We start from the raw sequence: 13755 nt of genomic DNA on the forward strand, positions 1-13755 counted from the left end.
GACCAAAGTCTGGTTTTCCCTGGAAAGTGAAACCAGACCTAGGGAGGCCTACCTGAGCCAAGGAGTTCTGTCTTATCACGGTGGACCTCAGTGAAAAAAAAAAGTAGAGATCCATTGATCCAGAAGTGTCTCTCCAGCTTTAGTGTGCATTAGAAGATTCCTGCGGGAGAGAGCCTGATTGGTCCTGCAGGAGGCCACTCCCACCCTGGGGCCCTTGATTGGCGATCCCACCACTACCACATGTAAGGGGGATATCTGAGCAAAGTCAAATTACCAGTACCAGAAAAGGGGATGAGAATGCTGATCCCGAAAAGCAAGAGATGTCCGCCCGGGCTGGATGGAAGCCCACTGCCCACTCGCCAGGATCCAAGGGCTGGCCAGAGTTTCTGAGAAGGTAGCACGCATGGGTAAGGGACCCGTACACATCTTACCCGGAACCTAGCTTGTCCAGGGACCAAGGCTGCACAAGCAGCTGGAACAGATAGTGAAGAGCCTGGCATTCAGTGCAGAGGCCTTTAGTCTTCACCCCACGAACCACAGTAGCCGTGGAAACACCCAAACAGTGAAGGTGGGGTCACTTGACATATGCATGGCTGGAGTGGCAAACTTGTGACCCACAGACCTGTTTCTGATGGCCTGATTTTCAACACTGTGAACTGATTACCAGCATTGGAGATGTCACGTAAGAGTTCAGATTTCCGGGCTTCCCTGGTGGCGCAGTGGTTGAGAGTCCGCCTGCCGATGCAGGGGACACGGGTTCACGCCCCGGTCCAGGAAGATCCCACATGCCGCGGAGCGGCTGGGCCCGTGAGCCATGAACGCTGAGCCTGCGCGTCCGGAGCCTGTGCTCCGCAACGGGAGAGGCCACAGCAGTGAGAGGCCCGCGTACCGCAAAAAAAAAAAAAAAAAAAGAGTTCAGATTTCCAGTTTCTCTGAGGCAATGTGGAGATCTGGCAGCACTGATCAGCCTTCCTGCAAGGGCACCACCCACCAGCTGGAGCAGCAGCCCTTCAACGTGAGTCGCAGGTACTCCAGCCGGCCAGGGTCCTCGGCCAGCTGGCTTGCTCATGGAGGCCAGGGCTGTCCCTCCAAGGGCTGGAGTTAGCATAGCCATGTGAGGTGAACAGCCTGCTGGGGCAGCAAGGCTGCAGGCAGGGAGGCCAGGAAAAGAAGATTAAAGGCATGAATAACAAAGGACGAAATAATGCCATTTGCAGCAACATGGATGGACCTGGAGATTATCACACTAAGTCAGTCAGACGGAGACAGACAAATATCATATGATATCACTTGCATGTGGCATCTAAAATATGATACAGGTCTTCCCTGGCGGTCCAGTGGTCAAGACTCCGCACTTCCACTGCAGGAGGAGCGGGTTCAATCCCTGGTCAGGGAACTAAGATCCCGCACGCCGCTTGGTGTGGCCAAAAGTTTTAAAAAATAAAAATAAAATAAAATAAAATAGGATACAAATGAACTTATTTACAAAACAGAAACAGACCCACAGACATAGAAAACAAACTTATGGTTACCAGAGGGGAAAGGAGGTGGGGGAGGGATAAACTAGGAATTTGGCATTAGCAGATACAAACTACTATATATAAAATAAATAAACAACAAGGTCCTACTGTATAGTACAGGGAATTATGTTCAATATCCTGTAATAAACCATAATGGAAAGGAATACGAAAAAAATATATATATCTGAATCACTTTGCTGTATACCAGACACAAACACAGCATTGTAAATCAACTATACTTCAATTAAAAAAAAAAAAGATTGAAGGCATGAAATTTGGGCACAGAGGTGGGGAACAGAGGACTTTGTCCCCTGCCTTGCAGGAAATCACCCAAGAATGCTAGATCATACAGATCTCCATTCAACCGGGAAGCAAGCGCTTCATACACTTGCCAAGCCCTACCTTTCTCCCTTGTCTATATTCTGCCTGTGCCTCTCTTTGTACGGTATGAACATGGCGTGTGATGCTCACAGTCAGAAAGAGCCTGCATTGTGTCCCTGTTCCTTCTGCCTCTGTCCTTCCCCAAGTCTCTCCTCATGTGTCCTCAGCTTGTCACTTGGCATTTTTCCCCCATTCTCTTTCCCCCAATGACATGTCTCCACTTTTCCAGGTGCCCAGAGCAATTTGGTTTGCCTGGCAATTCCCTTCTCTTGGGTTTCTCCTGGGAATATCTTAAAACGTTAGAAAACACTGAATGTAAGAGCTTCCAAAACTGCATCCCAAAACCTGCACCATGGTATCCTCCCAGGCAGTGCCAGGGCTCTAGTCATTTTCTCAGAGGTCATTTTCCATATCCCATTTCTGTGTGTAACTTTGAAGGAAAGCCGTTCGATAAATGTCTACAATTGGACTTCACCCTGGGGCAGGAATGTGACTTCCTTTAAGAGAAGAACTTTACCGAACCAGGCTCTGAAATCTCACTTCCCTGGTTCAAATCTCAACTTCACCACTTCCTAGCTCTGGGGTCGTGGGCAAACTTGCTCTTAAGCTTGGTTTTCTCGACTGTAAATTGGGGATATAATAGTGCCTGCTTCATGGGGTCGTGCATGGGGAGGGTTAAATGAAATAACCCCAAATAAGCAAAACCTTAGCCAAGTGCCTGGTCCAGAGCAAGTGCCCAAGAAAGGAGAGCAATTACTGTTAATACTAATTGTCGCTCTCAGGACAATCCCCCTCCCATTGTTTTCTCACCTTCTTGGATGCTTCCTCCAAATTTCTGAAATAAAGAAATTGATTGTTTTTTTAACCTGTTGATTTCCAAAAAGAAATACTGATTTCTTAAAGCAAGATATATTAAGTAAACATTTTTATTTGGGTTGCAGACTGGGGACAGGTGGGAAGGCTACACTTAAAGCTTTCACAAATCAAAGCCTCCGAAGTAGGTTTTTAAGAGGAATGCTTGCTCTGCTTGGCAGTCAGAGTTCAAAGCCCTGGGAGGGAAATGGTAAACTAGCCTTTAACTGTAAATGAACTCTCCAGCAACAAGAGATACAGAGTCAAGTAAACATTTAACAACTGATTCTGCTGCTCCCAGTAGTTTCTTTTTAACATCCAGTGCCTCGCCCCTCCCATTCTGCAGCCAGACTTCAGTTAAAGAAGTACGCGGTTCACTACTCCCCCTTTGTCACCGAGATGTGCCTTATGAAGCTGTCTCTTGGCATTAATGTCCTACCCCGTGGGCTGGCCCAAACTGCAGGGTTTTACCTAGAGAATTTAAGTTGTATTTTATTTCAGAAACATAAGATTTTATCTAAGGTGCTTTAACACAGCTCCGAAGACTGCTCTCCCTCTGCATGTGCTGCAAATTCTCTCCATTGTTAACGCTGTTCACGGCTCTGGCAGCAGCTTCTCAAGGCTGTGCTGGAATTATAGGCCACTTTGTTTGTGGAATAGCTCGGGAAGCTTGGCACCATTGATTTGCATCAGTGCCTCCGGAATAGACTTTGCCTCTCCTTAAAGATACTATCTAAACTGTGAAATTCATTAAATAGCCCCAGAAATAGATCAGGTTATTTAACACGACATCCCTAATGGCGCAATATCTCAGCTGTCTGCACTGATAGTGAACATTGTCTTGGATAGTGTTATCAGCCCAGGACACCCGCTATGAATATTGATCCCGAGCTTGTTACAGCCATCACTTGCCATCAGGACAGGTCAGGGATGGAACCCACCTAGCATCAAAGCAATTTAAAGACAGCACTCAGGCGGAATTTTAATGCCCACGCTGAAAACACAAATCAACTCCGTGCACAGGGGGAAAGTGGCTTGCTGGCTATGGATATCCTTATTACATAGGAACACCTTGTGTATAAATACACGCATGAGGACGTTAGCAAGTCAACACATCTCCAAATTGTTCCTATATGAAGTCTCACTGCCTTCTAGTCATTTACAAAGCAGGTGGCCAGAAACACAATTCCCCAAGGCACGCTCTCCCCTCACCAAGTTGAAGAATTTAACCTGTTCTTTGGGTGGGGTGCTTCTCTTTAAGCTGTGGGTGAATAAGAGGGAGCATGTTCTATTCCTGCAATGTTGATGGGAGACACCGCGCTGTTTCTTGTGGCGTCTGTCTCCAGATGCCAAGTCCTGAGTGCAAGAGTTCACATAACCTTGTGCTGCACTGAACACACATATCAGAAATAAAGGACAAGGAAAAAAGAAAGACAACTAACAGGAGTTTTTAAGATTCACAGTCTTAAAGCACATGGCCTTTATGTGTTCTTGACTTTCCAATTTGTTGCTTCTACTTTCTCTGCTCCTTTTCTGTATTTAACACCTGTGGACCTCAAAGGAAAAATGATTCATATTATTTGAACAAAATTTTTGGAGACAATTGATAAAGTGAAATGAAAATGACCCAGGTTTGGTCTGCCCTGGCTTCTGCGCCTTACATGTCCCTCTGGTTGGGGGCATTCGGTGCCCTCTGGAATGCCAGCCCACCTTCCTGTGAAAGTGGTTTCAATATTTCTTACAGAACAGATAAGAAGAGGGACCATGGGATGCCAGAAACGTCCATTCTGGAGCTCCCTTAAAGAGATCTATATCTAGCTACCTTGAAGAACCTAAATATGAAAAAATATGAATGTGGGTGGAAAAACGTGAAAGGGGACTGGGATCAGTGGGGAGGGAGAAAGAAAAGAAAGATTTAAAAAAATTTTTATTTTATTGAAGTATACTTGATTTACAATGTTGTGTTAATTTCTGCTGTACAGCAAAGTGACTCAGTTATACATATATACATTATTTTTCATATTCTTTTCCATTATGGTTTATCACAGGATATTGAACACAGTCCCCTGTGCTATACAGTAGGATCTTGTTGTTTAAGGTTTTTTTTTTTTTTTAAATCAAGTGAGAACTGAGTGAGAAAGACTTGTCAAAACAAAAAACAAAGTACCCTATCTGTGATCTGGAAGGTTCTGTGATTGGCAATCCATGTTCCTGGGTACCACGGTTTAGTGCCATGGCCACCTGCTTTGGTTTTCCCAAGGCCCACATTCCCTCTGATGGGAGGTGGTCCATTGGGCTTGGCCAGGGCACTTCCTGTTCTGATCTCCTTTTAAAAGCACAATCCATCTCTGCTTTAGGACTGAAGCTGGCTTGAATTTCGGCAGGGCTTTAAAGTCCCCAGGGAATACAGTGGCCGCCTCTGGGAGGGGCCACGAAGTTTGAATGAGAAAAGCTCCTAGAAGCTGGCCTGTAAGACCTTCTCTACAATAACGGAGGGGATTAGCAGCACACACCCCTCCCTCCTCCCCCACGCACTTCAGTGAGAAGGTTTCTCCTCCCCTTCCTACTCCTACCTGACCGGACAATCTTAATTGCCAAGTCATTGTTTGGAAACCCCATGGGGCAGGGAAGAAAGGGACAACAGCCTTAGAGGTAGTTCTGGGCAGAGGGGTAGAAGCCTCAGAATCTGCCGCTGAGATAAATGCTTAGCGCTCAGACTTCTCCCCAAACCACAAAAGGGAACAAAAGAATGTTAAGAAGGGCCTGGCTGGTGGAAGCTTCCCCAAGGACTGATGTACACCATCCCACGGGACTTGATGGGGCAAATGGAAGCTTTTACAATTGCCTCTGTTCTTTGACCTTAAATCCAAACCAGGCAAACACCTTTTAACCTTTTTCTTCTTGGGGCTAGGGGGAGGATGAGGGTCAAAGATGCAGCCTGATTCCCAGAGACCCAATATCTGTGCACGTGATCAAACCTGTGACTCTGAAGAAGGCCTGAAGGGCATCAGGCATTGTGCTCGGCGTCCCTGCAGGCCAGGGCAGCCACCCTCACCTGGCTCACCTGCCCTCACCAGGGCATCTCACCTGGCTCTGAGACCGCAACCCGCAAGGTTTCCAAAGCGGCAAGTCCTCTTGGTGGGGGTTCAGACATCTCTCCAAAACCCCTGCTGCCCTCTGGCCTCCAGAGTGGAAGGAAAAACCTCTGACACAGTGCGGGACTTTCTTTGTTATTTCCTAGCGAGCAGGACGTACTGAAAAGAAAAATGGTCCGGGAAAGAAGCCCTGGGTTCGAATCCGGACTCTGTCACCAACTAACAGTGACCCTGGGCAACGTCACTTCTCATCTTTGAACCTTAATTTCCTCATCTTAAAGCTGGGATAATAGTCTTGCCAGGCCACGCCCACCGCACAGGGATGCTCAGAGGATCAAACGAGATCGCGCAAGTCTAAGGGCTTTGTAAACTGTAAACTGTGAGAACATGAGGGCTTTTAAATCCGAGGTGATCAGGACTGAGGCCATTGCTGTGATTCACTGGCGAGGCAGGAGATGTGCTGAGCGTTGCCTTGAAGTTATCAGTGCTGGCCTCAATTGCATTTCCAATTCAAAGGCGGGTGCACTGGGGGAAGGGTGCAAATCGTAGCCCAAGTCAGGGTGGGTGTATTGGGAGGATCTCCGGGACGAAAGCGTCCGGACTTCCCTCCCTCGCGCACCCCGAGTTTCCGCAGGTTGGGCGGAGGAGCGCTGAGCCGGCGGCGCTGTCCCGGCGGGAGCGCGCATCAGACTCACCAAGGCGCCCCCTCGCCGAGGCTAGAGGTCCCCGAGCCTTAGTCTTGGGGCTGCTGCGAGCGCGCCCTGCACTTGGCGGGGACCTGGGCAGCCCAAGTGCCAATCCACGCTCAGCCCCCCGCGGCTCTCTCCACGCCCCCCTCCCCAGCTTCTCTTGGCCGTCCCGACCCTCCTACCGGCTGAGAACTGCGGCCGAGCCACAGCCGAAGGCAAGCCCGAGCGCGGCCATCCCGGACTCCGCGCCGCCGGCCTCCGGCCCGCGGGCGGCGGGCATGCTGGCATGGCAGGACGGCGGGGCCAAGGCGGCTCCCTCCCACCACAAAATCTCCTTCTCGGTTCTGGACATCCTGGACCCTCAGAAATTCACCCGCGCTGCGCTCCCAGCCGTGCGCCCTGCTCCCCGGGAAGCCAAGAAAAGTTTGGCAGAGGCCGAAGCAAGGAAGGACTCCAGCCGAGACCCGGCCCGGCAGCGAGAGACGCCTGGTAAGGATGCGAGGCGGCCTCCGGCCCCGGAAAGCCCCAGCTTACATGATACGATGGGAAGGTGGGAGGGAGAGCCGTGGATCGGGTGAGTAGCCCTTAGCGGCGTCTTCCCCAAGGGGAGAAGGCGCACAGGACCAGGCGCATAATTAAATTGACGCAGAAAGAGGGCCTCCAGCATCCTGGGTCAGGGATTTGCCACCGAAGCCTGTCCCTGCTTACCCGCCAAGCAAGCAAGCACCCCAGCTCTGATTTACTCGCAGAGGAAACTCTTACCCAGCGCCCACCTCGTCCAGGCTCATTCATTTATTGGGCATTTAATTGTCCCCTATGTGCCAGGACCTGGGCTAGAGACTGAGATAAAAGTCAGCAAAAACTTCGAAACCTGCAAGGTAGACAGCATCCTTAACGAGGTAGACAGCATCATCTCTCCATTTTCTGGATGAGGAAGCTGAGGCTGAATCATGTGTCCTAAGTCTTAGTAGGCAGTGAGGTCCGGTTTTCGCACCCAGGGCCCACTTCCAACCATCCAGAGACAGCTGCAGAGACTCCGCTGCCCCGCACGCTCACTCTCCCCAGATCCAATCGTTGACTGGGCTGGGGCCGGAGTGGGGTGGGGTGACGGGAGGCTGTTGGTCCTTTCTCCCCAAAACCCTTTTTGATTTAACCCCTAACTCTGGGAATTCCTTGGCGGTCCAGTGATTAGGACTCCACCTTCCACTGCAGGGGACACGGGTTCGATCCCTGGTGGGGGAACTGGGATCCCACAAGCCGCGTGCGGCAAAAACAAACAAACAAAACAACTCCTAACTCTGGAGGACACCAGACGAGGGGTCCAGGAAAGTTTGTGTCTGAAAGGAAAGACAAAAAACAGCAGGACCCAAGCTGGGTGAGGCGCGGGCACGAGGTCCCCTGGAGGGACGCCAAAGATCGGAGGCTCAGGTCAGGGAGAGGCTTGAAGTCTCGGCGGCTCCCCCGCTTCCCTTCCCCAAGTTTAGCGGTGATTGTCTGGGGCTCTGGGCGCCTCTGGCGGCTGCGCTTGGGCCTGGGCGGTCTGCCTGGTAATTGTTCGGATCGCCCCTTGCAGGGGCCGCTCTCCCCTTTCCCCACCCCCATGATCGATATTCTATTACTGGCGCCTGCATATCTCCTGCCCGCAGCTTGCAGGTACCGACTTCAAACCCCCTTTTCCCTGTCTGATCCTAATATTGTTCGATTAAAACTTACCTTTAATAGATGACATCTATCGATCCGGCCCCGCACAAATCTGAAACTCTATTAACACGGCAGGAGATAGAAGATGGGAAAGAGGGAATTTCACTTTAAAAGGGAGGAGGGGGCGCTTAATAACTTCTTTTTTAATTGCTGGCAGTTCCAGGCCAAAATAGGCTTCTAGGGACTGGGGAGACAGCCCCAAACGCACTTGACATATAGATGTCTTAATGTACAGCGATAAGGTTGTCCAATAAGGTCGTTATTCTTTCTTAATGCGGAGTGTCACTCTTTCATTCGAAATACACTTCTCGGACGCCTACTAGGTAGTAGGTGGGTGAAGAGAAAGCGGGCACTACAACGCTAACTCCCACCTCCTGGAAAGGGCTTGCAACTAAGAGCGGTCGTGGGGGTGAGGGCAGGGAGCGCAATTCCGGAGAGGGGCAGGGCTGGGCTCTGGGTTGGGCAGAGAGAGCTGCCTGCTCTGGGGACGACGAGGGCCAGGTCTAGGGACCAGGACCGGCCGGGTAGTTCCGGGCTTCTGATCACCGTCCCCTTCTCCCCTAGATGCTGCGGGCCGAGGCGCCGGCTTGGCGTCCCCCCTGGAGGGCTCTGAGGCGGAGGAGGCGGAGGACGAGGACTTGGAGGACGCAGGGCGGCGGCAGCTGCGGGAGCGGACTGCGCGCCTGCAGGAGGCCCGGACGCGCTCCCCCGAGGCCCGGGCCGCGGCATCGGCGGCGGGAGAGAGCAGCGCGGGCGGCCTCGCGGGCTCCCCGGGCTCCCCGCGGCCCCGGCGCCGGCGCTCAGAGCCCAGCTGCTCCAAGCCGCGGCGCGCGCGCACCGCCTTCACGTACGAGCAGCTGGTGGCCTTGGAGAACAAGTTCCGGGCCACGCGCTACCTGTCTGTGTGCGAGCGCCTGAACCTCGCGCTATCGCTTAGCCTCACTGAGACGCAGGTCAAAATTTGGTTCCAGAACCGCAGGACCAAGTGGAAGAAGCAGAACCCCGGCGCTGAAGGCGCGGCGCAGGCGGGAGTTGGCGCGCCCCAGCCTGGGACTTCGGCGGGGGCGGGCGGCGGCGGCGGTGGCAGCGGCGGCGCGGGGGCCAGCCCGGGTCAGCTGGGCCCGGCCGCGCATCCTTTCCAGACTTTCCCCTCCTACTCGGCGGCCAACGTCCTCTTCCCGGCCGCCGCCTCCTTCCCGCTGACGGCCGCCGCCGCCAGGGGCTCCTTTACGCCCTTCCTCGGGCCCTCCTACCTGACCCCTTTCTACGCCCCACATCTATGAACCCGGAGCCCCTCGGGCCCCACTTCGTCCGGATTCACGAGTGATTGGCGTGGACTTGTGGTCCCCACCCCACGGAGGGGCGCCAACGCGCAGGGACTGCCCCCTCCTGGTGCGCGGGTGTCTGCGCGCCCCCTTCCCTCCCCGCTGCCGGGAGGCGCCGCCAGAGGGCAGGGAGAGGCCGCCTGCCGACTCCCCGCCGCGCGCCTCCCCGCCTAGCTGAACCCTGGAATTCACGCGGTCCACTAAAGGGGGTCAAGGATCTGCCATCTTTAAAAGTGTCCGGAGACGGAGGCTGTCCTTAAACCTTCCCGTTTCTGGACCTTGTTCTTCACTTTCGGTCAGGCTTAATTCAGTTCAAGGGTTCTTTCTGAGGGTCTGGGTGTTCGGCGGCGCGGGGCTAACCCAGCGGCGGGAATGGTGTCCAGAGGGAGACAAGACCCGCCCTCCAGCTGCTCACACCTAGGATGGAATCTTCAAAGGCTGTGGCTCACTCGGAGGGTAAGGAGCGTTCCCTTTTCACAGCTGATTGTTTCCCATTTCATACTCGATTACTGGCCCAAACCCAGCGATTCCTTGCAAATGCCGAACAAAGTTGGAGAAAGCTGAGTCTGTGAGCGCACACTGCCGCCGTGAAATGGACTACTTTTTAAATGCATAATACTCTACATTTTTAGGTCTTCGTTTAAGGTTAGGACTTGAGCGCGACTCTCATTCCAAACAGGCTCTCCACAGGCTATTCCTGAGAAAATGTGTCCCTGATTTTCCGGAGGAGACCGGAAGTTCTTTTGGGAAATGCAACAGCTTTATCGCTAGACTTGCCAGCTGAAGTACACGCACTTCCACATCATTGCAAGTTTTTTTTTCTTTTTTTGTGGCACGCGGGCCTCTCACTGCTGTGGCCTCTCCCGTTGCGGAGCACAGGCTCCGGACGCGCAGGCTCAGCGGCCATGGCTCACGGGCCCAGCCGCTCCGCGGCATGTGGGATGATCTTCCTGGACCGGGGCATGAACCCGTGTCCCCTGCATCGGCAGGCGGACTCTCAACCATGGACCGGGGCATGAACCCGTGTCCCCTGCATCGGCAGGCGGACTCTCAACCACTGTGCCACCAGGGAAGCCCCCACTGCAAGTTTTGAGAACAGCTTTGATAAACCACGGCTATGGCCCCAAAGGCATAAAGATAACAAAGAGACAAATGGCTCAACTAAAATCTTGAGGTCTATGCATGAGACTGCCCATTTGGGTATGCAGTATTGGATACTGTAAAACTTCAGTCTTGGCTAATATGTCTGTCCCAGCAAATCCTAGACTCCCAGTAGTGATCGAACCCGGGGGAGAGTTCGCGCCTCCAGCACACGCTGCAGTCATGAATTGGACTATATATATATATATTTTTTTTGCAGTACGTGGGCCTCTCACTGCTGTGGCCTCTCCCGTTGCGGAGCACAGGCTCCGGACGCGCAGGCTCAGCGGCCATGGCTCACGGGCCCAGCCGCTCCGCGGCATGTGGGATCTCCCCGGACCGGGGCACGACCCCGTGTCCCCTGGATCGGCAGGCGAACTCTCAACCACTGCGCCACCAGGGAAGCCCTGGACTACTTTTTTAAAGCACAAACTCAACGTTTTTAGAGCTTCATCTAAGATTCTGACTTGAAAGATACTCTGTTCCACACAGACTCTCCAAGATGGCATGGTGAACAAGCAAAAGGTCGTTAGGAGCTGTAAGAGAAATAATTTTGGGGTGTAAAAAGCTACCATGGAAGCAAAAAGCATATTTATGATGGATTCAACTGCAGTAACTTAATATACGGATGAGCATTCTAACTGCTGCTTTCGTTATCTCCCTTAAGAATTAGTTCTGTAAAATTCTCTTGCCGGCTTTGTTTGGAATACCCTTCCTTTAGTTTTTTATGTGATATGATTTGTAGCCCGTATCTCAGAAAACCAGACCTCCCCAACTAGGTCATGTATGTTTCACTCTAACCTTTTTTCGAGGACTTTAGGCCCGGTGATATCTATATGGATACCATTCCTTGCTATTTCTTGGTAGCCTGTGTCATTAATAATTAAATTTAATGATCAATGGCTTCTTGTAAAGTAAGAGCATGCTGTTTGGTATTATGAACACATGATATTATTATAATCTTGAAATATCTACTTCAGTTATTATTGGGAATGAGAAAATATTCCTTTCTTCCAAATTAAATGAAGACTTCACATTCATGGGACTCTCATAAGATTTGAGAATATGTATTATTTAATTATAATTTGTTAATTAGACTCTTTTCCTTTTATTCTGAAGGAGAAAAGTGTCCCCAAACAATGCATTATGACTTTCTAAAAGACAACTGATGCCAGATGAGATTCAAAATGCAGTTACTATAGTAGAGAATATTATTTTATTCACTTTACATATCGATAGACATTCCTCAGTAACTGTTTCTCAGTTTCTCAAAAGCAACATTCCATGTATCCCAGTAGGCAATTCAAATACACAGAGGCAAGTTCTGTAACAAAGAATCTGAATTTCTGTAAGACTCGGGAAACATTCTATTCCTCTCAGGTACCAGAATCACAGGAGACTCCATTTGGAGAGAGGGACTGGGGAGGGAGGTGGGAGGCTTAGCTTGGACTAGCATGGAGGGCTATACTTCCTGACATTTCTTGTTTCTTCGGATTTTAACAGAGTAATGCTCGAAGTGTGTGACTTTGGACTTCTGCTGCTTTAAAAGGCCCAGTGGCTTTCCAACCAAATTCTTAGACTCAATCTATTGATGTGTTTGTCTAATAAATTTTGTTTGTAATAATTTCTTGTTTAATTATTTCTTGTTCTTTATTAGCAAAGCTTTTAGATAATTTTATAATTATCAGAGGTTGTATATATGTATTCCCATTCCCACCCCCCACCAACTAGCATTCATCAATAGAGGGTATCTTTACCCTAACACGACTTTTTTTTTTGAAAATCAGTTTCAGGGGCTTCCTTCGTGGCACAGTAGTTAAGAATCCACCTGCCAATGCAGGGGACATGGGTTTGATCCCTGGTCCAGGAAGATCCCACATGCCGTGGAGCAACTAAGTCCGTGCGCCACAACTACTGAGCCTACACTCTAGAGCCCACGAGCCACAACTTCTGAGCCCTCGTGCCACAACTACTGAAGCTGGCACGCCTAGAGCCTGTGCTCCTCAACAAGAGAAGCCACCGCAATGAGAAGCCTGTGCACCGCAATGAAGAGTAGCCCCCGCTGGATGCAACTAGAGAAAGCCCATGCGCAGCAACAAAGACCCAACACAACCCCCCCCAAATAAATAAATAAATAAATTTTTTTAAAAAAGAAAAGAAAATCAATTTCAAAGCCCCAACGACAGCCGGTGCAGAAGGTCACCGAACACTAACAGTTGCTTTGTGGCTTTGGAATCTTTTTTTTTTTTTTTAAGATTTTTTTGATGTGGACCATTTTTAAAGTCTTTATTGAATTTGTTACAATATTGCTTCTATTTTATGTTTTGGCTTTTTGGCCGCGAGGCATATGGGAGCTTAGCTCCCCAACCAAGGATTGAACCTGCACCCCCTGCACTGGAAGGCAAAGTCTCAACCACTGGACCTCCAGGAAGTCCCCCTAACACGACTTTCTTAAGTCATCTTTTTCAGACCCTTGCTAGATACACACATAGTAGCTCCATTTGTAGGCAGTAAAAAACACATTTAAGGCCATTTCCGTAGTGAAAGCAAAGCATCTTTACAGAATTTTAATTAGTGGCTACAAATTAAATCAACACCAGGTTTCCAGGACATTAACTTCCTAGCCTTACTTTACAAGTTCTGAATACCCCATATAGAGTCTGGTAGATAACTTTTCAGACTTGGGCCATCCACTGGTCCTAAATTTCTGATGTTAAAAATGATCATTTTAAAATCAACTTATTTACAAGCCAGAAACAGACCCACAGGGGTGGGGGAGGGATAAAGTAGGAATTTGAGATTACCATATACAAACTACTATGTATAAGAAAACATAAACAACAAGGTCCTACTGTATATCACAGGGAAATATATTCAATATCCTGTGATAAACCATTAAGGAAAAGAATATGAAAAAGCATATATATATATGTATCTCTCTCTCTCTGAATCACTTTGTTGTATACCAGAAATTAACACAACATTGTAAATCAACTATACTTAAAAAAAATTACCATTTCATATTCCCACTTGAAAACATGTAGCCAGGGAG

The 13755-nt window shown here is 50.0% G+C and overlaps 1 protein-coding gene across 1 annotated transcript; it reads left to right on the forward strand.

Moving 5' to 3' along the window:
• Positions 1-6815: 6815 nt before the first annotated feature.
• Positions 6816-12265, forward strand: NKX1-2 (NK1 homeobox 2; the record flags this gene model as incomplete). The annotated part of the gene is made up of 2 exons (XM_079900996.1): positions 6816-7026; positions 8803-12265. The coding sequence occupies 2 exons, from the start codon at positions 6816-6818 to the stop codon at positions 9519-9521; spliced, it is 930 nt and encodes a 309-aa protein (XP_079757122.1). The 3' UTR covers positions 9522-12265.
• Between the last annotated feature and the right edge of the window lie 1490 nt (positions 12266-13755).

This window comes from Stenella coeruleoalba (assembly GCF_951394435.1).
Source record: "Stenella coeruleoalba genome assembly, chromosome: 16".
NCBI classification, from domain to species: Eukaryota; Metazoa; Chordata; class Mammalia; order Artiodactyla; family Delphinidae; genus Stenella; species Stenella coeruleoalba.